Source organism: Salmo salar, chromosome ssa07, assembly GCF_905237065.1.
Source record: "Salmo salar chromosome ssa07, Ssal_v3.1, whole genome shotgun sequence".
In the NCBI taxonomy this organism is placed as follows: domain Eukaryota; kingdom Metazoa; phylum Chordata; class Actinopteri; order Salmoniformes; family Salmonidae; genus Salmo; species Salmo salar.
Genome location: NC_059448.1, coordinates 64351032 through 64377225, shown reverse-complemented (window position 1 = coordinate 64377225; position 26194 = coordinate 64351032). Strand labels below are relative to the sequence as shown.

Here is a 26194-nt window from a genome sequence, read left to right as displayed (position 1 = left end):
TCAAAAATAAAAAATAAATATATATAAATAAAACTTGCAGCAGCACTATCAAAGGTTCTTATTAGCTATTTCCAGCCTTAGCTGAGACGACGAGCAAATAATTAGTTTTTAGATTTTACAGCACCTTACACAACATGTATCTGCTCATTTCCCTAATCACCCCATTCACTCTGTCCAATATGAACTATAGTTGAGTAGTGGAGACCAGAGTCTATCAAACTTGGGCTGTGTCTTGCGGAGGTCACAAGTGAGCTTTTCAAGGGGGAGAAAGTCAACAATCTGGTCAATCCACATTTTAAAGGAGAGGTATTAGAGGCCCACAATAGAAGAATACATTTCTTAGCAAAGTATGTAATAGTCTTAAGCAAATGTTCTCTGTCAGGATCAAGAACAAAGTCCTGCTGGGCATTAAGAAGATAGATACACGGGGTCATATCAAACTGTACATCTAGTATTTTCTGTGCAGCAGTATGTATAGATTGTCAAAATCTGGCACTCTCTACAGCTCCAAAATACATGCATATAGGTTCCACTTTCAGAGGTACATCTTTTACAGTTAGGAGAAATGTCTGTTTTCATTCTATGGAGTCTGAGTGTAATAACAGTTGTACAAAAATGTGTAATTAGATTCTTTCATTTTTACATTAGTAGAGGAGCAGTATACCCTGTCGCAAACCTCCGCCCATAACTCATCACTGATAGTCAAACCTCCGCCCATAACTCATCACTGATAGTCAGACCTCCGCCCATAACTCATCACTGATAGTCAGACCTCCGCCCATAACTCATCACTGATAGTCAAACCTCCGCCCATAACTCATCACTGATAGTCAGACCTCCGCCCATAACTCATCACTGATAGTCAGACCTCCGCCCATAACTCATCACTGATAGTCAGACCTCCGCCCATAACTCATTGCTGATAGTCAGACCTCCGCCCATAACTCATTGCTGATAGTCAGACCTTTCATTTAGAGATCGTTCTTGATTCGATCCAGGAGTGGAAGATAATTTTCCTTGAAAAGGCTATTCAGATCTGGTGTTATGAAGATCCCAAGGTATTGAAACCCCTGTGTCTTCCATTGGAATGGACATAGTGTCTTCATAGAGCTGGTGAGTGTAATATTGAGAGGGCAGACAGTGGATTTCTTCAAATGTATCTTATAACCTTAAAACTTCCCATACTGAGCAATTGTCTAAAATGGGAGGGAGGGATTTCTCAGGGTTGGATATGTAGAGCAAGACATCATCCGCGTAGAGCGAAATCTTGTGCTGCAGGCCGCCTGCAGAAACATCCATAATACCTGTATTGCTCCTTATCAACTCTGCCAGAGGCTCCGCCCCCAACAAGTAGAGCAGGGGGGACAGTGAGCATCCTTGTCTTGTGCCCCGTCCCAAAGGGAATCTGTCAGAGTTCAGTCCGTTAGTAGTCTCCATGGCATTTGGATGAGAGTATAGTGATTTGATCCATTTAATAAAGTTTGGGCCCATATTGAACTTTTCTAAGACTGAGAACAGAAAGCTCCACTCCATCCTGTCGAACGCCTTCTCAGCAATATATCACTTTCTGAAAAGTTACAGTTGGATTCCCAGCTTACCTTGTCCAAAGCAGGTTAGGCAGAGTGAGACAGTAAAAAGACTGCAGATGATGCTGAACGTGGAAATAGGAAATAAATGCATTTTCATACCGAGCTAAAAAAACGGAGGGGAACACAGAACAGAGACAGACGTGGAGAAAACAATCACAGCACCAGTAGCTAGTTCAAGTGTTTGTTGTAAATGTGGGAAATCCCCTTTCCACAGATGGAAAGATTGCCCAGCAAAGGATGTAGAATGCAGGAAACGTCACAGGAGATGACACTTTTCAGCTGTCTGTCGATTAAAGCAAATGCATGAGGTCTCAGAGGAGGTACAGTAGGACAGCATCTTTCTGGGAGAAGGGAAAACAATGCTGGCTGGCATTCAGACATTAACCTCACTAGGGTAGGGGGCATTATTTTCACCTCTGGATGAAAAGCATGCCCAAAGTAAACTGCCTGTTACTCAGGCCCAGAAGCTAGGTTATGCATATAATTGGTAGATTTGGAAAACACTCTAAAGTTTCCAAAACTGTTAAAATAATGTCTGTGAGTATAACAGAACTGATATGGCAGGCGAAAACTGCCTATACAGATTCCATTGACTTAGGACTCAAATTGCACGTCCTATGGCTTCCACTAGATGTCAACAGTCTTTAGAAATTGTTTCAGGCTTGTATTCTGAAAAATGAGCGAGCAAGACCACTCTGAATGAGTGGACACTGCAGTGACCCAGAGGTTTTTCATGCGCAGGACCAAGAGCGCGCCTTCCTTGTTTTCATTTTATATTGACGAAGCTTTTGTCAGGTTGAAATATTATTGATTATTATGACTAAAAACACCCTGAGGATTGATTATAAACATCGTTTGACATGTTTCTACAAACTTTACTGATACTTTACTGATAGGTTTTTGGATATAAAGAGGGACTTTATCGAACAAAATGAACATTTATTGAGTAAATGGGAGTCTTGTGAGTGCAACCATATGAAGATCATCAAAGGTAAGTGATTAATTTTAATTTCTGACTTGTGTAACTCCTCTACTTGGCTGGTAACTGTTTGTAATGATTTGTCTGCTGGGCGCTGTTCTCAGATAATCGCATGGTATGCTTTCGCCATGAAGCCTTTTTGAAATCTGAATTAACAAGAAGTTAATCTTTAAACCGATGGATAACACTTGTATGTTTTATGAATTTTTATAATGAGTATTTCTGTTTTTGAATTTGACGCTCTGCAATTTCACTGGATGTTGGCCAGGTGGGACGCTACCGTCCCACACCCCCTAGAGAGGTTAAACTCAATGGGGAGGTTGTGTCATTTAAACTAGACACTGGTGCAGCAGTGACAGCTATCCCACTAGGCTGTATAGCTATAGCAGAGATGGCCCTTTGCTCTCTACAAACAAAAAACTGTACGGGCCCAGTAATAAGATATTACCAGTGGTAGGGCAGTTGGTGATTAAACTGGGGAGTAAGGACAAAAGTGCCATGCAGCCGGTCTTCGTCATTGACTCTCTGGCCAGAGCGTTGCTGGGGTTGCCAGCAATTGAAGCATTGCAACTCATTGAGAGAGTGAGCGAACTGGAGGACCCAGGTGAGGTTTTCAAAAGAAATTCCCCAAAGTGTTTTCTGGTCTAGGAAGGATAGGTGAATACAAAATCCACCTGAAAGAGGATGCTGTCCCCTATGCCCTTACCACCCCTCGCCGTGTGCCTATCCCTGTATTGGCCAGAGTAAAGGAAGAGTTGGGGAGGATGGAAGAAATTGGGGCGGTGTCTAAAATAGAGAGTCCCACTGAATGGTGTGCAGGGATGGTAGTGGTCCCAAAAGCCAATGGGGACATAAGGATGTGTGGACATGACTAACTTGAATGAGCTACTCTGCAGAGAGACACATCTTACCATCAGTGGAGCAGTCACTGGCTCAGTTGGATGGCTGACAAGTCTTCACAAAGCTGGATGCCCGCTCAGGTTTCTGGCAGATACCGCTGTCATCAGAGAGTAGGGCGCTCACAACGTTTAGAACACCGTTTGGCCGTTACTGTTTTGCCATTTGGAATCGCTTCCGGTCCTGAGCATTTCCAAAGACGCATGTCCTAGCTGTTGGATGGGCTGAGTGGCGTCATAGTCCACGCGGACGATGTGCCCATGTGCAGAAGGGACAGAACAGAACATGATGTAAGGCTCACGGCAGTTCTGACCAGACTCCGGGAGACTGGCCTGACACTCAATGAAAAATGTACTGTTGCACAGTCAGAGGTCTTGTTCTTGGGACACAAAATCAGTGCAGCTGGAATAGAGCCGGACCCGGAGAAGATCAGTGCCATCACAGATGTGCCCATCCTCCAGAATGTGGCTGAAGTCAGGACCTTCTTAGGCATGGCCACATATGTGGGTAAGTTCCTCCCACAGTTCTCAGATACAACCAAACCTCTGAGAGACTTACTAGCCAAAGAGAATGATTGGTCATGGGGTCACGTGCAACAGGTGGCCTTTGACAAAATCAAAGGAGACCTGGCCTCACAGAGAGTGCTGGCCCAGTACCGTCCCCACGCTAAGACAAAGGTATCAGCAGATGCATCATCCTTTGGGCTAGGGGCGGTCCTCACACAGATGCAGGACAACATGGAGTGGCGTCCAATATCTCCCGAAGCTTATCAGACACAGTGCAAAGGTATGCTCAAGTGGAGAAGGAGGCGTTGGCTATCACATGGGCATGTGAAAGGCTCAGCCAATACCTTATTGGCCTGCAGTTTACAGCAGAGTCTGACCACAAACCACCGCTGGCTCTGTTAGGGACAACAGCACTGGACGACTTGCCTCCCAGAGTTCTGCTCTTCTGCCTCAGATTACTGAGGTTCACCTACAAGATGGTGTATGTGCCAGGGAAGGCACTGATCACAGCAGATGCCCTCTCCAGGGCCCCAATTAAACGTCCATTATCAGAGGAGGAGCAATGTCTAGAGGGTGAGGTACAGCCTACCTGCATCTCAGACCAAACCGCAGCAGATTGCAGAGGAGCAACAACGAGACCCCATCTGCCGACAGATAGTGCAGCAGTGCAAAAAGGGATGGCCCGGGCAGAAGGAACTGCCTCAGCTGCTGAAGCCCTATTGGGTGCATCAAAGTGACTTCCACTGTAATGGAGACCTTCTCATGAAAGGACAACGAATAGTTATCCCAGAGACTCTACAACCAGAAGTGCTAGACAGAGTGCATGAGGGACACATGGGGATAACCAAATGCAGACTGAGGGCTCAACAGTCAGTGTGGTGGCTTGGTCTTAGTACTCAGATTGCCAAACTGGTGGCCCAGTGTGAGGTCTGTACAAAATGTCAACCTTGTCATCCGGAGCCAATGATGGTAACGGTGCTGCCAAAACGGCCATGGTAAAAGGTAGGGGCAAATATGTTCTATTGGAAAAATGACACTTATCTGCTAGTGGTAGATTACTATTCAAGATACATTGAAATAGCAAAGAATATGACTTCACACGTGACCAGTATCCCCTACCATGCACAGAGTAATGGTGAGGCAGAGAGAGCTGTGGAAACAGTCAAGGGACTGCTGAAAAGAACAAGGATCCATACAGGGCTCTGTTAGCTTACAGAGTTACACCACTGCATCATGGGCCGCCGCCTGCCGAGCTCCTGATGGGCAGGAGGCTGCGTTCCCCATTGCCTGTCTTGTCGGCTCAGCTTAAACCCAGATGGCCTAACAGTAAGGCCTTCGCTGAGAGGGACAAACGGCTGAAACAAACGCAAACTGGAGACTTTAATCGGAGACACCGTGCTACGGAGAGGCCAAAGCTGACCGAAGATCAACATGTGTGGATTACAAACGCAAAGACCCCAGCAATAGTGCTGAGGAAAGTGGATGCCCCACGCTCCTATGTGGTGGACACAGGCTCAGAAGAGGTACGAAGGAACAAAACACACCTCAGAGCTCTTCCAGATCTACCAGCCACACAGACTGAGGCCACAGAAAATGCACAAAAAGAGGGTGAAGGAGAGAGAATGCTCACAGAGCCACAAGCGCGCCCAAAAAAGGATGTGAAGCCACCAGAGTGGCTGAAAGACTATGTTACGTGAAGAGAAAACATACTGTTGGGGACCATACCCAGCAAAAAGAGACAGTAAATAAGTTCATGTTCATACTGTGTAATTTAATACTTTCATACTGTTTCAGGATGTGAAGTAGCATGTTAGAGATTAATACTGGTTTCCAAATTGCATTTCAGTTAGGCTTCAGTGGTTATGCATGTTGAGTTCTTGTTCATGGGAGGGGATGATGTAGTAGGATGTCCCTTGGGGGTATCCATACCTATGTATGACATACGAGGGTAGGTTAGTAAATATGCTGGAGATAGAAACTCATTGATCTGTGCGTCCTAATTTGAGATAATATAATAAATTAGCAAAAACATTTTTCATCCATTTTAGAATAGGGCTGTAACGAAACAAAATGTCGAAAAATTCAAGGCGTCTGAATACTTTCCGAATGCACCGTAACTGTTTAATGTTGCTGGACCCCAGGAAGAGAAGCTGTTGCCTTCGCAGAAATTAACGGGGATCCTAAATACAAATACCAGTCAATTGCCAGGTTTAGAGCTTCCATGTCTGTTCTATTCATTCTTATTTATATGGTCATGCCATAGGGTATTACAGGTAAACAAGATCAGCTAAATAAATACACAAATCATTGAATAAGTATTTGTTTAATAAACGAGATAAGGAATTCCGAAGTATTTTAAAAGAATACTAAGCAAAAAATATACAGGCCAAAGCACTTCAGCAGTTTTATTTACCACACAAACACTGCTGATATACAGTAGGCCATCCACTATTAGACTATATTTCTCTATATTAATGTGTGTAAATCCAACACTTGAACACTTAGCCCAACCTCCAGTATGTTGCGATTATAAGTATGTTCATTTTAAAGTAGGCCAATCAAAAAGTGCGCGTAAAAGTGGCGTCAGGTCTCCATGTCGGATTCCCCCAGTCCGCGCCTTTGTGTCAGATGAACTGCGCTCCTGTCTGCACCCCACTGTCAGCTACAAGACAAACATGACATATAAAACGTGTGGTGGCCACAGAATAGATATATCTAGTCGAGGGTGATGAACACAGGAAAGAGGAAGACGCCTATGCAGAAGATGGCCTGTTGGATTATTTTTTATAAAACGGCAGAACAGTCTTTCTGGTCGCAGGTTCCTCATATATAAGTAGCCTGTCCTACAGTATAGGGACAAATATACCTCGCCCAAAGTCTTGGCTAGTTTATTGACCCACTAAAGTGGTTCGTTTTCGAACTTTACTATGTGGGAGCGAATATACTTTTACGCATCACTGATTTGATGCGTTTTCGTAATTGTTAGTTTCATCCGTAAATTATGTCAGTAAACTGATTTATTAGAAATGATTCATGAATTCAGTCATTCATTGATGGTTTGATTGTCTGATTGATTAATACACTTCGTTGACATATCAAACTACAGGGGCAGCCATGACAGGAAGGTTGATGCTTGGCATTGTTGCGTCACAATACAAAATGCCTCTGATGACGTAATGATCAAACACCAAGCTGCCACTGGTGTAATGACGGATTATTAGCTGATTGAACTACGAGGTGAACGGTAAGTACGCCTGTCTGCCTGTTTATCGGAGAAATGAGGGGACAGACAACACTTTTATTGAGCACCAGTTATAGCTAGGCTATTAGGCATGAATAATTGAACAAAGGTGTTACATTTTAATGGATATATCTTGTCTCAAATAATTATTTCAACTTAGAAATGAATTTGATGAAATTAGATAAGAGACAGTAAAACATTTTTTTTTAAATTTCCCCAAATACTAAACAAAGATGTTTCTGTGGCTCTCTTTTTATAGAATTTAATTGTGCTGAAAGCCACTTCCTATTCCAGGTATTCAAGACTAGAAGGAGCATTCTGATAAGAACACTGCAGACCAGTGAATGATGAATAGGAGGCCCAACCTGAATGGGTCTGGAGGACCAAGGTCCATCGGTGTTCCACTACTCTGTCCTTCTAACAGAGTGCTGCTGGAGAGAGAAGAGGTCAGCCAGGACCCAGTGATGGCCTCCTCTTTCAGGCCCTCAGCGTTCCCCTCCCTGCATGTTGTGCCTCGGCCTCCCCCCTCCTGACGACGTCTGGTCCAAGAGGCCCACAGCTGCCCACAGAAAGAGGAGAGACCTCCAGTCCCTAGTTCCTGTCCAGGATGGATGTCGTGAGTCTCCCGGTTGGATTAACAGCAGCAGCTCCCAGCTGCCTGCCAAAACCAACAGACGCAGGCGCAACAAGGAGCTCTCCTTCACTGAGGTTCTGAAGAACTACAAGCTTCTACCTGATTCCCGGCCCAGCAGCCCAGAGAGCCTGCACCAGCATGAGATGATGATTCCTAGAATCCCTGTCAGCATCACTAGACCTGAGGGGAGGCCTAGCAACCCTCGACGCCCCACAAGACGGCCTGTTAGACCAGTTGTCCTGGTCCAGCCTGACGTACAGCCTTCCAGACCTGAGGGGAGGCCAAGCAACTCTCGACGCCCCACTAGACGGCCTGTTAGACCAGTTGTCCTGGTCCAGCCTGACGTACAGCCTTCCAGACCTGAGGGGAGGCCAAGCAACTCTCGACGCCCCACTAGACGGCCTGTTAGCCCCGTTGGCCTGGTCCAGCCTGACGTACAGCCTTCCAGACCTGAGGGGAGGCCAAGCAACTCTCGACGCCCCACTAGACGGCCTGTTAGACCAGTTGTCCTGGTCCAGCCTGACGTACAGCCTTCCAGACCTGAGGGGAGGCCAAGCAACTCTCGACGCCCCACTAGACGGCCTGTTAGACCAGTTGTCCTGGTCCAGCCTGACGTACAGCCTTCCAGACCTGAGGGGAGGCCGAGCAACTCTCGACGCCCCACTAGACGGCCTGTTAGCCCCGTTGGCCTGGTCCAGCCTGACGTACAGCCTTCCAAACCTGAGGGGAGGCCAAGCAACCCTCAATGCCCCAATAGACGGCCTGTTAGCCCCGTTGGCCTGGTCCAGTCTTATGTACAGCCTTCCAGACCTGAGGGGAGGCCGAGCAACCCTCGGAGCACCACTAGGAGAAAAGTGAGGCCCAGTAATCCTGTTTGTCCCGTTATTCTTGAGTCCCGACCTCCCAGTCCTGTGAGCATCACTACCAGCATTGTGGACCTAGTCCAGTTTGAGTCCTGTCCTGCTGTGAGTCTGGTCCAGCCTGAGTCACGTCCTGCCTGCCCTCTGACCCTGGAGGAGCTGGCCCTTTCAGAGTCATGCAGCTTCAGCAACAATGTGTTTGTTCTCTCCATGCCGAAAGCTGCCCAGCCAGAGGAGGCTGCAAGAGGGAGCAGCAGCGCACCCAGGGACATCATCAGGCCTGAAGCCTTCGTCCAGACAGGACCCCTGCTGGCCAGGAGAGCCCAGAGGGATGCTCCTCCTCCAAAGAAGCTCCCCAAACCCCCTGTGGCCCCCGGCCCAAACTGCTGCCCTCCCTGGGCCAGGGCAACGTGTCCCTTGTCAGTGCCAACGCCTGGGATGAAAGGACCAAGAAGAAGAGAAAGAAAGGTTACCACTTCTCTTTGTGCAATGACACATTTTGTCTATTGAATATATTGTCAATATTTTATGATGTATGTTTTTTGCTGATGTACGACCAGGAATATGATTTTCCTGTTCTTATCCATTCATAAATGAATTACTAATAAATGAATGTAACCTAATGTAATGTAATTTAAAGGAGTCAGAGTCCAGAGGTCTAGCCTGGGCCTGAGACATATCCCCGTGACCTAGAGCTGGCCATGATGAGGCCCCGTCTGGTCAAGTCGGCCGATCCCTCCCAGCGTCCCTACCAGCCGTGGGACGACGAGGACGAGGTGGACATCTACGCCCTGAGGCGCACAGCCTTCATGTGCCCCATGTACGACCAGGAGGAGAGCAGCGGCAGGGGCAACAAGAGGGTGGCAGTGGAGGCCCTGGACAACATTCCTTTCAGAAGGAAGATCACCTTGTGTTATTTCATGGGTGGGCGCAGGGTGATGCTGCCAAAAGACTACTAACCCCACCCCCCTCAATTTACACAACACCCCCTTAGTCCCAGACAGAGAAGAACAGGACACACACAGAGAGACAGAGTGGACACCAACAGGGCCATCAGAGGGACAGAGATCCTCTCAGTTGATGTTAGGAATGTCAGCTACTAAAAGCTTCAATAGACCATCTCTGTAGCAAGAGAACCTCCAGTAATCAGACTGGGCTGTCCTCTGTCTCCCCTCATCTCTGATACACCAGACTGGGCTGTCCTCTGTCTCCCCTCATCTCTGATACATCAGACTGGGCTGTCCTCTGTCTCCCCTCATCTCTGATACATCAGACTGGGCTGTCCTCTGTCTCCCCTCATCTCTGATACATCAGACTGAGCTGTCCTCTGTCTCCCCTCATCTCTGATACATCAGACTGGGCTGTCCTCTGTCTCCCCTCATCTCTGATACATCAGACTGGGCTGTCCTCTGTCTCCCCTCATCTCTGATACATCAGACTGGGCTGTCCTCTGTCTCCCCTCATCTCTGATACATCAGACTGGGCTGTCCTCTGTCTCCCCTCATCTCTGATACATCAGACTGGGCTGTCCTCTGTCTCCCCTCATCTCTGATACATCAGACTGGGCTGTCCTCTGTCTCCCCTCATCTCTGATACATCAGACTGGGCTGTCCTCTGTCTCCCCTCATCTCTGATACACCAGACTGGGCTGTCCTCTGTCTCCCCTCATCTCTGATACATCAGACTGGGCTGTCCTCTGTCTCCCCTCATCTCTGATACATCAGACTGGGCTGTCCTCTGTCTCCCCTCATCTCTGATACATCAGACTGGGCTGTCCTCTGTCTCCCCTCATCTCTGATACATCAGACTGGGCTGTCCTCTGTCTCCCCTCATCTCTGATACATCAGACTGGGCTGTCCTCTGTCTCCCCTCATCTCTGATACATCAGACTGGGCTGTCCTCTGTCTCCCCTCATCTCTGATACACCAGACTGGGCTGTCCTCTGTCTCCCCTCATCTCTGATACATCAGACTGGGCTGTCCTCTGTCTCCCCTCACCTGTACTCCCCCAAGAGGAACACTGCTCCCTGCCTCCCCTCCCCTTCTCCTCTACTCCCCCAAGAGGACTACAGTCTCTCTCTTATCTCTAAATCAGTGTTGGGGTCAATTCAATGTCAATACTGTCAATTCAGGAAGTAAAAATAATTTTTCTCATAGAGGCATTGAGGAAAATTGGAATTGGACTTTCAGTTGACTTCCTGATTTGTAAAGGAATTGACCCCAACCCTAATCTAAATAAACTACTAGATCTCTATGATGACAGTGTCTCAGACAGAAAGACAATAATCCTGTTACTGTCCAGGACCTTGTCTTTACATTTCCCTGAAGCATTACAGAAATAAAAACAAAGCATTGAAGGAAATACAATCTTTGGAGTTTTGAGTACATACACTGATGCATATGTTAATTAGAAGATGATATAGGACAAAACATGTCATAACTGACAGGATCAATAACATGGATAAAATGCAAGCATCAAAACTGACAACAGCTTTAAAATAAAGAGGAAGTTTATTCATTGTATTATTATTTATCCATTCCAGATTATCCTACATGTCAATCAAACTGTGCTGTGTCAATCATATTGCCTCCTAGACTCTCAGACGGTGTTCCAAATGGTACCCTATTCCCTATGGGCCCTAGTGCACCTACAAATGGTTAAGGGTACCATTTGGGACACATCCAAGCCAGACACACAGAAGACACACAGGACTCAGGACATGTCAATCACATTACATACATACACATGGGCAACAGCATCTTTTATCAGCATTACTGCATCATGAGGACAGTTAGCACATGATGATATGACATCATTACAGCATCACTGTCAAAGTGAAAGGGACAGACTGCTAAAAAAGACCACTTAGAATATCACTGGACAGTGACAACTTACAGTACTGTTATATGTCCAGCAAGCAATACTAGTAGTATCCCATCATATTATTCTGAATGATGCATTTTATACTCATTTAATTCATCACTAAAGGCATCTGAATTAAACAGAAGACATTATGTCCTCAAAAATATAATAATTTAATGCATGAATTTAGCTAAAAACTATAAACAATCATAAAAGTATTTGGAGTCACACAGAAAACTCAGATGAAAAACACATTGGAGATCCTAATATCATCACATTGTAATGTTGTTCCTTCTAACAGAATGGCTGTTTCACCTTGTAGTCCAACACATTGTAATGTTGTTCCTTCTAACAGAATGGCTGTTTCACCTTGTAGTCCATCACATTGTAACGTTGTTCCTTCTAACAGAATGGCTGTTTCACCTTGTAGTCCATCACATTGTAATGTTGTTCCTTCTAACAGAATGGCTGTTTCACCTTGTAGTCCATCACATTGTAATGTTGTTCCTTCTAACAGAATGGCTGTTTCACCTTGTAGTCCATCACATTGTAATGTTGTTCCTTCTAACAGAATGGCTGTTTCACCTTGTAGTCCATCACATTGTAATGTTGTTCCTTCTAACAGAATGGCTGTTTCACCTTGTAGTCCATCACATTGTAATGTTGTTCCTTCTAACAGAATGGCTGTTTCACCTTGTAGTCCAACACAGAAGTAGGTGGTCAGTAATGGTTCTTGTTTTGCAGTAAGCCAACTAAGTCGACTGGTTTAGTAAGTCTTAGATTGCATATATGATATGTGACTTGAAGGTTTTTCCTGAAACAGTCCATCCATTTCCAACAGTGAAAACCCAGCCCACATTTAATAGTAGATACTTGATGTGTTTGTGGAGCGTAGACCAAAGACTGATGAGTTATGAACAGAACAATGTGGAAGTTGAGTCCATTGTGTTCATCCATCCTTCAGCAGCCAGCCAGTCTCCACTTGATTCATCACCATCCTGCAATGTCATATTCCAACCAGCAGAGGTCACTGACTCCACGATCTGAATTGTATCACTGTTCAAAGATGCCTCTGCCTTATCCAAGGTTCATCCTCCATTTCATGGCTTAAGGTAAACAGACATACACATGCATGAATCCAGAGTATTATTTTATCAAAACCATTTATAAAACACATCATCCACAGTCTGATAGTCTTCCATGGTCCTATTGCAAAGTCAAGTCCTTTGGAATAGTATTGGAGATACTGGAACTTTCCACGGTCAAAGAAAGTATGTTTCCTTTTGCATAGAAACACTATAATGTTCTCTTATAAGACACTGAAGAAGAAGAAACCAAAATGCCCTTTCATGGTTTTAGAACAGTTGTCCAAAGAAGCACAACTTTGGTGGTTGTGTTTGAAAGTCATCAAGCAACGGAAGTCAACAGCTCTCTGTGATTGTAAAGTCATCAAGCATGGAGTCAGTTAACAGCTCTCTGTGATTGTAAAGTCATCAAGCATGGAGTCAGTCAACAGCTCTCTGTGATTGTAAAGTCATCAAGCATGAAGTCAGTCAACAGCTCTCTGTGATTGTAAAGTCATCAAGCATGGAGTCAGTCAACAGCTCTCTGTGATTGTAAAGTCATCAATCATGGAGTCAGTTAACAGCTCTCTGTGATTGTAAAGTCATCAAGCATGGAGTCAGTTAACAGCTCTCTGTGATTGTAAAGTCATCAAGCATGGAGTCAGTTAACAGCTCTCTGTGATTGTAAAGTCATCAAGCATGGAGTCAGTCAACAGCTCTCTGTGATTGTAAAGTCATCAAGCATGGAGTCAGTCAACAGCTCTCTGTGATTGTAAAGTCATCAAGCATGGAGTCAGTCAACAGCTCTCTGTGATTGTAAAGTCATCAAGCATGGAGTCAGTTAACAGCTCTCTGTGATTGTAAAGTCATCAAGCATGGTGTCAGTTAACAGCTCTCTGTGATTGTAAAGTCATCAAGCATGGAGTCAGTCAACATCTCTCTGTGATTGTAAAGTCATCAAGCATCTGAAGTCAACAGCTCTCTGTGATTGTAAAGTCATCAAGCATGGAGTCAGTCAACATCTCTCTGTGATTGTAAAGTCGTCAAGCATCTGAAGTCAACAGCTCTCTGTGATTGTAAAGTCATCAAGCATCTGAAGTCAACATCTCTCTGTGATAGTAAAGTCATCAAGCATAGAGTCAGTTAACAGCTGCCATATTCCTCTCAGTCCAACAGCCCAAATGATCAGTATCGTAATTTTAGTCATTCTGTCATATAGATTGATAAAGATAACACAAGCAGTAGCAGGCATGCTAAATTCAGGCATTCTGGAATATTCCAGGGAGATTTTCAGAGGGGGGTGGGGTTTAGGTTCAGTAGCTGTCTGTCTATCATCGGAAGACCAGCGTGGAGGCCTTGAGACAGGCGAAGGAGGCAGTCAGACAGGTGAGGAAGAGAGAGACAGACAGGTAGATCTGTGATGCATCTCCACACTCCTTGGCGTTTTCCTGTAATCAATCGTTAACACACACAGTTACAGCCAGTGGTATAATGAACACTACATAAGGCCAGTAAGTTCATGTTTTTGATCTTAGGATAACAAAAACTCAGTTTGAAATGAAGGGAGCAATGAGCATAGTACAACACATGTTATCTCCTGATGTCAATCCATCCACTTGAAGTGAGGTGTCGTTATTGGGAGGCAGTGAACCAATACGGGGTGCTGACCTGAGGGTGATAGGCGTGGCAGGACTCGGGTCTCCTACGGACCTTCTGAGATTTCATCCTGTCACACTTTACTGAGGCGTTATGTACATAGAGGTCAAGGACACCAACACACTAAACAACAAGGAGTATCTACGCTACAATACCAACACTCTAAACAACAACAACAACAAGGAGTATCTATGATACAATACCAACACTCTAAACAACAACAACAACAAGGAGTATCTACGCTACAATACCAACACTCTAAACAACAACAACAAGGAGTATCTATGATACAATACCAACACACTAAACAACAACAACAACAAGGAGTATCTATGATACAATACCAACACACTAAACAACAACAACAACAAGGAGTATCTATGATACAATACCAACACTCTAAACAACAACAACAACAAGGAGTATCTATGATACAATACCAACACACTAAACAACAACAACAACAAGGAGTATCTATGATACAATACCAACACACTAAACAACAACAACAACAAGGAGTATCTATGATACAATACCAACACTCTAAACAACAACAACAACAAGGAGTATCTATGATACAATACCAACACACTAAACAACAACAACAACAAGGAGTATCTATGATACAATACCAACACTCTAAACAACAACAACAACAAGGAGTATCTATGATACAATACCAACACTCTAAACAACAACAACAAGGAGTATCTATGATACAATACCAACACTCTAAACAACAACAACAACAAGGAGTATCTACGATACAATACCAACACACTAAACAACAACAACAACAACAAGGAGTATCTATGATACAATACCAACACTCTAAACAACAACAACAACAAGGAGTATCTATGATACAATACCAACACTCTAAACAACAACAACAACAAGGAGTATCTATGATACAATACCAACACTCTAAACAACAACAACAACAAGGAGTATCTACGCTACAATACCAACACTCTAAACAACAACAACAAGGAGTATCTATGATACAATACCAACACACTAAACAACAACAACAACAAGGAGTATCTATGATACAATACCAACACACTAAACAACAACAACAACAAGGAGTATCTATGATACAATACCAACACTCTAAACAACAACAACAACAAGGAGTATCTATGATACAATACCAACACACTAAACAACAACAACAACAAGGAGTATCTATGATACAATACCAACACACTAAACAACAACAACAACAAGGAGTATCTACGATACAATACCAACACACTAAACAACAACAACAACAACAAGGAGTATCTATGATACAATACCAACACTCTAAACAACAACAACAACAAGGAGTATCTATGATACAATACCAACACTCTAAACAACAACAACAACAAGGAGTATCTATGATACAATACCAACACTCTAAACAACAACAACAACAAGGAGTATCTATGATACAATACCAACACACTAAACAACAACAACAACAAGGAGTATCTATGATACAATACCAACACTCTAAACAACAACAACAACAAGGAGTATCTATGATACAATACCAACACTCTAAACAACAACAACAACAAGGAGTATCTATGATACAATACCAACACTCTAAACAACAACAACAAGGAGTATCTATGATACAATACCAACACTCTAAACAACAACAACAACAAGGAGTATCTATGATACAATACCAACACTCTAAACAACAACAACAACAACAAGGAGTATCTATGATACAATACCAACACACTAAACAACAACAACAACAAGGAGTATCTATGATACAATACCAACACAATAAACAACAACAACAACAAGGAGTATCTATGATACAATACCAACACTCTAAACAACAACAACAAGGAGTATCTATGATACAATACCAACACACTAAACAACAACAACAACAAGGAGTATCTATGATACAATACCAACACTAAACAACAACAACAACAAGGAGTATCTATGATACAATACCAACACTCTAAACAACAACAACAACAAGGAGTATCTATGATACAATACCAACACTCTAAACAACAACAACAACAAGGAGTATCTATGAAACAATACCAACACTCTAAACAACAACAACAACAAGGAGTATCTATGATACAATACCAACACTCTAAACAACAACAACAACAAGGAGTATCTATGATACAATACCAACACTCTAAACAACAACAACAACAAGGAGTATCTATGATACAATACCAACACTCTAAACAACAACAACAACAAGGAGTATCTATGATACAATACCAACACTCTAAACAACAACAACAACAAGGAGTATCTATGATACAATACCAACACACTAAACAACAACAACAAGGAGTATCTATGATACAATACCAACACACTAAACAACAAGGAGTATCTATGATACAATACCAACACTCTAAACAACAACAACAACAAGGAGTATCTATGGTACAATACCAACACAATAAACAACAACAACAACAAGGAGTATCTATGATACAATACCAACACTAAACAACAACAACAACAAGGAGTATCTATGATACAATACCAACACACTAAACAACAACAACAACAAGGAGTATCTATGATACAATACCAACACACTAAACAACAACAACAAGGAGTATCTATGATACAATACCAACACACTAAACAACAACAACAACAAGAAGTATCTATGATACAATACCAACACACTAAACAACAACAACAAGGAGTATCTACGCTACAATACCAACACTCTAAACAACAACAACAACAAGGAGTATCTATGATACAATACCAACACTCTAAACAACAACAACAAGGAGTATCTACGCTACAATACCAACACTCTAAACAACAACAACAACAAGGAGTATCTATGATACAATACCAACACTAAACAACAACAACAACAAGGAGTATCTATGATACAATACCAACACACTAAACAACAACAACAAGGAGTATCTACGCTACAATACCAACACTCTAAACAACAACAACAACAAGGAGTATCTATGATACAATACCAACACTCTAAACAACAACAACAACAAGGAGTATCTACGCTACAATACCAACACACTAAACAACAACAACAAGGAGTATCTATGATACAATACCAACACTCTAAACAACAACAACAACAAGGAGTATCTATGATACAATACCAACACTCTAAACAACAACAACAACAAGGAGTATCTATGATACAATACCAACACACTAAACAACAACAACAAGGAGTATCTATGATACAATACCAACACTCTAAACAACAACAACAACAAGGAGTATCTATGATACAATACCAACACACTAAACAACAACAACAACAAGGAGTATCTATGATACAATACCAACACTCTAAACAACAACAACAACAAGGAGTATCTATGAAACAATACCAACACACTAAACAACAACAACAACAAGGAGTATCTATGATACAATACCAACACTCTAAACAACAACAACAACAAGGAGTATCTATGATACAATACCAACACACTAAACAACAACAACAACAAGGAGTATCTATGAAACAATACCAACACACTAAACAACAACAACAACAAGGAGTATCTATGATACAATACCAACACTCTAAACAACAACAACAAGGAGTATCTATGATACAATACCAACACTCTAAACAACAACAACAACAAGGAGTATCTATGATACAATACCAACACTCTAAACAACAACAACAACAACAAGGAGTATCTATGATACAATACCAACACACTAAACAACAACAACAACAAGGAGTATCTATGATACAATACCAACACAATAAACAACAACAACAACAAGGAGTATCTATGATACAATACCAACACTCTAAACAACAACAACAACAAGGAGTATCTATGATACAATACCAACACTCTAAACAACAACAACAACAAGGAGTATCTATGATACAATACCAACACACTAAACAACAACAACAACAAGGAGTATCTATGATACAATACCAACACTCTAAACAACAACAACAAGGAGTATCTATGATACAATACCAACACACTAAACAACAACAACAACAAGGAGTATCTATGATACAATACCAACACACTAAACAACAACAACAACAACAACAAGGAGTATCTATGATACAATACCAACACTCTAAACAACAACAACAACAAGGAGTATCTATGATACAATACCAACACTCTAAACAACAACAACAACAAGGAGTATCTATGAAACAATACCAACACTCTAAACAACAACAACAACAAGGAGTATCTATGATACAATACCAACACTCTAAACAACAACAACAACAAGGAGTATCTATGATACAATACCAACACTCTAAACAACAACAACAACAAGGAGTATCTATGATACAATACCAACACTCTAAACAACAACAACAACAAGGAGTATCTATGATACAATACCAACACTCTAAACAACAACAACAACAAGGAGTATCTATGATACAATACCAACACACTAAACAACAACAACAAGGAGTATCTATGATACAATACCAACACACTAAACAACAAGGAGTATCTATGATACAATACCAACACTCTAAACAACAACAACAACAAGGAGTATCTATGGTACAATACCAACACAATAAACAACAACAACAACAAGGAGTATCTATGATACAATACCAACACTAAACAACAACAACAACAAGGAGTATCTATGATACAATACCAACACACTAAACAACAACAACAAGGAGTATCTATGATACAATACCAACACTCTAAACAACAACAACAACAAGGAGTATCTATGATACAATACCAACACTCTAAACAACAACAACAACAAGGAGTATCTATGATACAATACCAACACACTAAACAACAACAACAAGGAGTATCTATGATACAATACCAACACTCTAAACAACAACAACAACAAGGAGTATCTATGATACAATACCAACACACTAAACAACAACAACAAGAAGGAGTATCTATGATACAATACCAACACTCTAAACAACAACAACAACAAGGAGTATCTATGAAACAATACCAACACACTAAACAACAACAACAACAAGGAGTATCTATGATACAATACCAACACTCTAAACAACAACAACAACAAGGAGTATCTATGATACAATACCAACACACTAAACAACAACAACAACAAGGAGTATCTATGAAACAATACCAACACACTAAACAACAACAACAACAAGGAGTATCTATGATACAATACCAACACACTAAACAACAACAACAACAAGGAGTATCTATGATACAATACCAACACTCTAAACAACAACAACAACAAGGAGTATCTATGATACAATACCAACACTCTAAACAACAACAACAACAAGGAGTATCTATGATACAATACCAACACACTAAACAACAACAACAACAAGGAGTATCTATGATACAATACCAACACTCTAAACAACAACAACAAGGAGTATCTATGGTACAATACCAACACTCTAAACAACAACAACAAGGAGTATCTATGATACAATACCAACACACTAAACAACAACAACAACAAGGAGTATCTATGATACAATACCAACACTCTAAACAACAACAACAACAAGGAGTATCTATGATACAATACCAACACACTAAACAACAACAACAACAAGGAGTATCTATGATACAATACCAACACTCTAAACAACAACAACAACAAGGAGTATCTATGATACAATACCAACACTCTAAACAACAACAACAACAAGGAGTATCTATGATACAATACCAACACTCTAAACAACAACAACAAGGAGTATCTATGATACAATACCAACACACTAAACAACAACAACAACAAGGAGTATCTATGATACAATACCAACACTCTAAACAACAACAACAACAAGGAGTATCTATGATACAATACCAACACTCTAAACAACAACAACAACAAGGAGTATCTATGATACAATACCAACACACTAAACAACAACAACAACAAGGAGTATCTATGATACAATACCAACACACTAAACAACAAGGAGTATCTATGATACAATACCAACACACTAAACAACAACAACAACAAGGAGTATCTATGATACAATACCAACACTCTAAACAACAACAACAACAAGGAGTATCTATGATACAATACCAACACACTAAACAACAACAACAACAAGGAGTATCTATGATACAATACCAACACACTAAACAACAACAACAACAAGGAGTATCTATGATACAATACCAACACTCTAAACAACAACAACAACAAGGAGTATCTATGATACAATACCAACACTCTAAACAACAACAACAACAAGGAGTATCTATGATACAATACCAACACACTAAACAACAACAACAACAACAACAAGGAGTATCTATGGTACAATACCAACACACTAAACAACAACAACAACAAGGAGTATCTATGGTACAATACCAACACACTAAACAACAACAACAACAAGGAGTATCTATGATACAATACCAACACTCTAAACAACAACAACAAGGAGTATCTATGATACAATACCAACACACTAAACAACAACAACAAGGAGTATCTATGATACAATACCAACACTCTAAACAACAACAACAACAAGGAGTATCTATGATACAATACCAACACACTAAACAACAACAACAAGGAGTATCTATGATACAATACCAACACACTAAACAACAACAACAACAAGGAGTATCTATGAAACAATACCAACACTCTAAACAACAACAACAACAAGGAGTATCTATGATACAATACCAACACACTAAACAACAAGGAGTATCTATGATACAATACCAACACACTAAACAACAAGGAGTATCTATGATACAATACCAACACACTAAACAACAACAACAACAAGGAGTATCTATGATACAATACCAACACTCTAAACAACAACAACAACAACAAGGAGTATCTATGATACAATACCAACACACTAAACAACAACAACAACAAGGAGTATCTATGATACAATACCAACACACTAAACAACAACAACAAGGAGTATCTATGATACAATACCAACACTCTAAACAACAACAACAACAAGGAGTATCTATGATACAATACCAACACACTAAACAACAACAACAACAAGGAGTATCTATGATACAATACCAACACTCTAAACAACAACAACAACAAGGAGTATCTATGATACAATACCAACACAATAAACAACAACAACAACAAGGAGTATCTATGATACAATACCAACACTCTAAACAACAACAACAAGGAGTATCTATGATACAATACCAACACACTAAACAACAACAACAACAAGGAGTATCTATGATACAATACCAACACACTAAACAACAACAACAAGGAGTATCTATGATACAATACCAACACTCTAAACAACAACAACAACAAGGAGTATCTATGATACAATACCAACACTCTAAACAACAACAACAACAAGGAGTATCTATGATACAATACCAACACTCTAAACAACAACAACAACAAGGAGTATCTATGATACAATACCAACACACTAAACAACAACAACAACAAGGAGTATCTATGATACAATACCAACACTCTAAACAACAACAACAACAAGGAGTATCTATGATACAATACCAACACACTAAACAACAACAACAACAACAACAAGGAGTATCTATGATACAATACCAACACACTAAACAACAACAACAACAACAAGGAGTATCTATGATACAATACCAACACTCTAAACAACAACAACAACAAGGAGTATCTATGATACAATACCAACACTCTAAACAACAACAACAACAAGGAGTATCTATGATACAATACCAACACTCTAAACAACAACAACAAGGAGTATCTATGATACAATACCAACACACTAAACAACAAGGAGTATCTATGATACAATACCAACACACTAAACAACAACAACAACAAGGAGTATCTATGATACAATACCAACACTCTAAACAACAACAACAACAAGGAGTATCTATGATACAATACCAACACTCTAAACAACAACAACAACAAGGAGTATCTATGATACAATACCAACACTCTAAACAACAACAACAACAAGGAGTATCTATGATACAATACCAACACACTAAACAACAACAACAACAAGGAGTATCTATGATACAATACCAACACTCTAAACAACAACAACAACAAGGAGTATCTATGATACAATACCAACACACTAAACAACAACAACAACAAGGAGTATCTATGATACAATACCAACACACTAAACAACAACAACAACAAGAAGTATCTATGATACAATACCAACACTCTAAACAACAACAACAACAAGGAGTATCTATGATACAATACCAACACTCTAAACAACAACAACAAGGAGTATCTATGATACAATACCAACACTCTAAACAACAACAACAACAAGGAGTATCTATGATACAATACCAACACTCTAAACAACAACAACAACAAGGAGTATCTATGATACAATACCAACACACTAAACAACAACAACAACAAGGAGTATCTATGATACAATACCAACACTCTAAACAACAACAACAACAAGGAGTATCTATGATACAATACCAACACTCTAAACAACAACAACAACAACAACAAGGAGTATCTATGATACAATACCAACACTCTAAACAACAACAACAACAAGGAGTATCTATGATACAATACCAACACACTAAACAACAACAACAACAAGGAGTATCTATGATACAATACCAACACTCTAAACAACAACAACAACAAGGAGTATCTATGATACAATACCAACACACTAAACAACAACAACAAGGAGTTTCTACGCTACAATACCAACACTCTAAACAACAACAACAACAAGGAGTATCTATGATACAATACCAACATTCTAAACAACAACAACAACAAGGAGTATCTATGATACAATACCAACACACTAAACAACAACAACAACAAGGAGTATCTATGGTACAATACCAACACACTAAACAACAAGGAGTATCTATGATACAATACCAACACACTAAACAACAACAACAACAAGGAGTATCTATGGTACAATACCAACACACTAAACAACAAGGAGTATCTATGATACAATACCAACACACTAAACAACAACAACAACAAGGAGTATCTATGATACAATACCAACACTCTAAACAACAACAACAACAAGGAGTATCTATGATACAATACCAACACACTAAACAACAACAACAACAAGGAGTATCTATGATACAATACCAACACACTAAACAACAACAACAACAACAAGGAGTATCTATGATACAATACCAACACACTAAACAACAAGGAGTATCTATGATACAATACCAACACTCTAAACAACAACAACAACAACAACAAGGAGTATCTATGATACAATACCAACACTCTAAACAACAACAACAACAAGGAGTATCTATGATACAATACCAACACACTAAACAACAACAACAAGGAGTATCTACGCTACAATACCAACACTCTAAACAACAACAACAACAAGGAGTATCTATGATACAATACCAACACTCTAAACAACAACAACAACAAGGAGTATCTATGATACAATACCAACATTCTAAACAACAACAACAACAAGGAGTATCTATGATACAATACCAACACACTAAACAACAACAACAACAAGGAGTATCTATGGTACAATACCAACACACTAAACAACAAGGAGTATCTATGATACAATACCAACACACTAAACAACAACAACAACAAGGAGTATCTATGGTACAATACCAACACACTAAACAACAAGGAGTATCTATGATACAATACCAACACACTAAACAACAACAACAACAAGGAGTATCTATGATACAATACCAACACTCTAAACAACAACAACAACAAGGAGTATCTATGATACAATACCAACACTCTAAACAACAACAACAAGGAGTATCTATGATACAATACCAACACTCTAAACAACAACAACAACAAGGAGTATCTATGATACAATACCAACACTCTAAACAACAACAACAACAAGGAGTATCTATGATACAATACCAACACTCTAAACAACAACAACAACAAGGAGTATCTATGATACAATACCAACACACTAAACAACAACAACAAGGAGTATCTATGATACAATACCAACACACTAAACAACAACAACAACAAGGAGTATCTATGATACAATACCAACACACTAAACAACAACAACAACAACAACAAGGAGTATCTATGATACAATACCAACACTCTAAACAACAACAACAACAAGGAGTATCTATGATACAATACCAACACTCTAAACAACAACAACAAGGAGTATCTATGATACAATACCAACACAATAAACAACAACAACAACAACAAGGAGTATCTATGATACAATACCAACACTCTAAACAACAACAAGGAGTATCTATGATACAATACCAACACTCTAAACAACAACAACAACAAGGAGTATCTATGATACAATACCAACATTCTAAACAACAACAACAACAAGGAGTATCTATGATACAATACCAACACACTAAACAACAACAACAACAAGGAGTATCTATGGTACAATACCAACACACTAAACAACAAGGAGTATCTATGATACAATACCAACACACTAAACAACAACAACAACAAGGAGTATCTATGATACAATACCAACACTCTAAACAACAACAACAACAAGGAGTATCTATGATACAATACCAACACACTAAACAACAACAACAACAAGGAGTATCTATGATACAATACCAACACACTAAACAACAACAACAACAACAAGGAGTATCTATGATACAATACCAACACACTAAACAACAAGGAGTATCTATGATACAATACCAACACTCTAAACAACAACAACAACAACAACAAGGAGTATCTATGATACAATACCAACACTCTAAACAACAACAACAACAAGGGAGTATCTATGATACAATACCAACACACTAAACAACAACAACAAGGAGTATCTACGCTACAATACCAACACTCTAAACAACAACAACAACAAGGAGTATCTATGATACAATACCAACATTCTAAACAACAACAACAACAAGGAGTATCTATGATACAATACCAACACACTAAACAACAACAACAACAAGGAGTATCTATGGTACAATACCAACACACTAAACAACAAGGAGTATCTATGATACAATACCAACACACTAAACAACAACAACAACAAGGAGTATCTATGATACAATACCAACACTCTAAACAACAACAACAACAAGGAGTATCTATGATACAATACCAACACTCTAAACAACAACAACAAGGAGTATCTATGATACAATACCAACACTCTAAACAACAACAACAACAAGGAGTATCTATGATACAATACCAACACTCTAAACAACAACAACAACAAGGAGTATCTATGATACAATACCAACACACTAAACAACAACAACAACAAGGAGTATCTATGATACAATACCAACACTCTAAACAACAACAACAACAAGGAGTATCTATGATACAATACCAACACTCTAAACAACAACAACAACAAGGAGTATCTATGATACAATACCAACACACTAAACAACAACAACAAGGAGTATCTATGATACAATACCAACACACTAAACAACAACAACAACAAGGAGTATCTATGATACAATACCAACACACTAAACAACAACAACAACAACAACAAGGAGTATCTATGATACAATACCAACACTCTAAACAACAACAACAACAAGGAGTATCTATGATACAATACCAACACTCTAAACAACAACAACAAGGAGTATCTATGATACAATACCAACACAATAAACAACAACAACAACAACAAGGAGTATCTATGATACAATACCAACACTCTAAACAACAACAACAACAAGGAGTATCTATGATACAATACCAACACACTAAACAACAACAACAACAAGGAGTATCTATGATACAATACCAACACTCTAAACAACAACAACAAGGAGTATCTATGGTACAATACCAACACTCTAAACAACAACAAC

General features: G+C 40.1%; 2 protein-coding genes across 2 annotated transcripts in view; one reads left to right on the top strand and one right to left on the bottom strand.

The window, feature by feature from the left end:
* The first annotated feature begins 7740 nt into the window (after positions 1-7740).
* On the top strand, positions 7741-9391 carry LOC123743808 (translation initiation factor IF-2-like). The gene is made up of 2 exons (XM_045722457.1): positions 7741-9174; positions 9347-9391. The coding sequence occupies exons 1-2, from the start codon at positions 7990-7992 to the stop codon at positions 9377-9379; spliced, it is 1218 nt and encodes a 405-aa protein (XP_045578413.1). The 5' UTR covers positions 7741-7989; the 3' UTR covers positions 9380-9391.
* Positions 9392-11197: 1806 nt separating this feature from the next.
* The window catches only part of LOC106592269 (voltage-dependent calcium channel subunit alpha-2/delta-4), a 241091-nt gene continuing 226094 nt past the window's right edge, over positions 11198-26194 (bottom strand). The window contains exon 36 of the mRNA XM_045722456.1: positions 11198-14383. Within this exon, the coding sequence (XP_045578412.1) occupies positions 14265-14383 (119 nt within the window). The 3' untranslated portion in view covers positions 11198-14264. The remainder of the gene's footprint in view (positions 14384-26194) is intronic.

Excerpts from the sequence above, each read along its gene's own strand:
- LOC123743808 (XM_045722457.1), top strand. The coding sequence starts at position 7,990 with ATGATGATTCCTAGAATCCCTGTCAGCATCACTAGACCTGAGGGGAGG. Across the intron at positions 9,175-9,346 it reads CAAGAAGAAGAGAAAGAAAG|GAGTCAGAGTCCAGAGGTCT; the intron begins GTTACCACTTCT and ends TGTAATTTAAAG.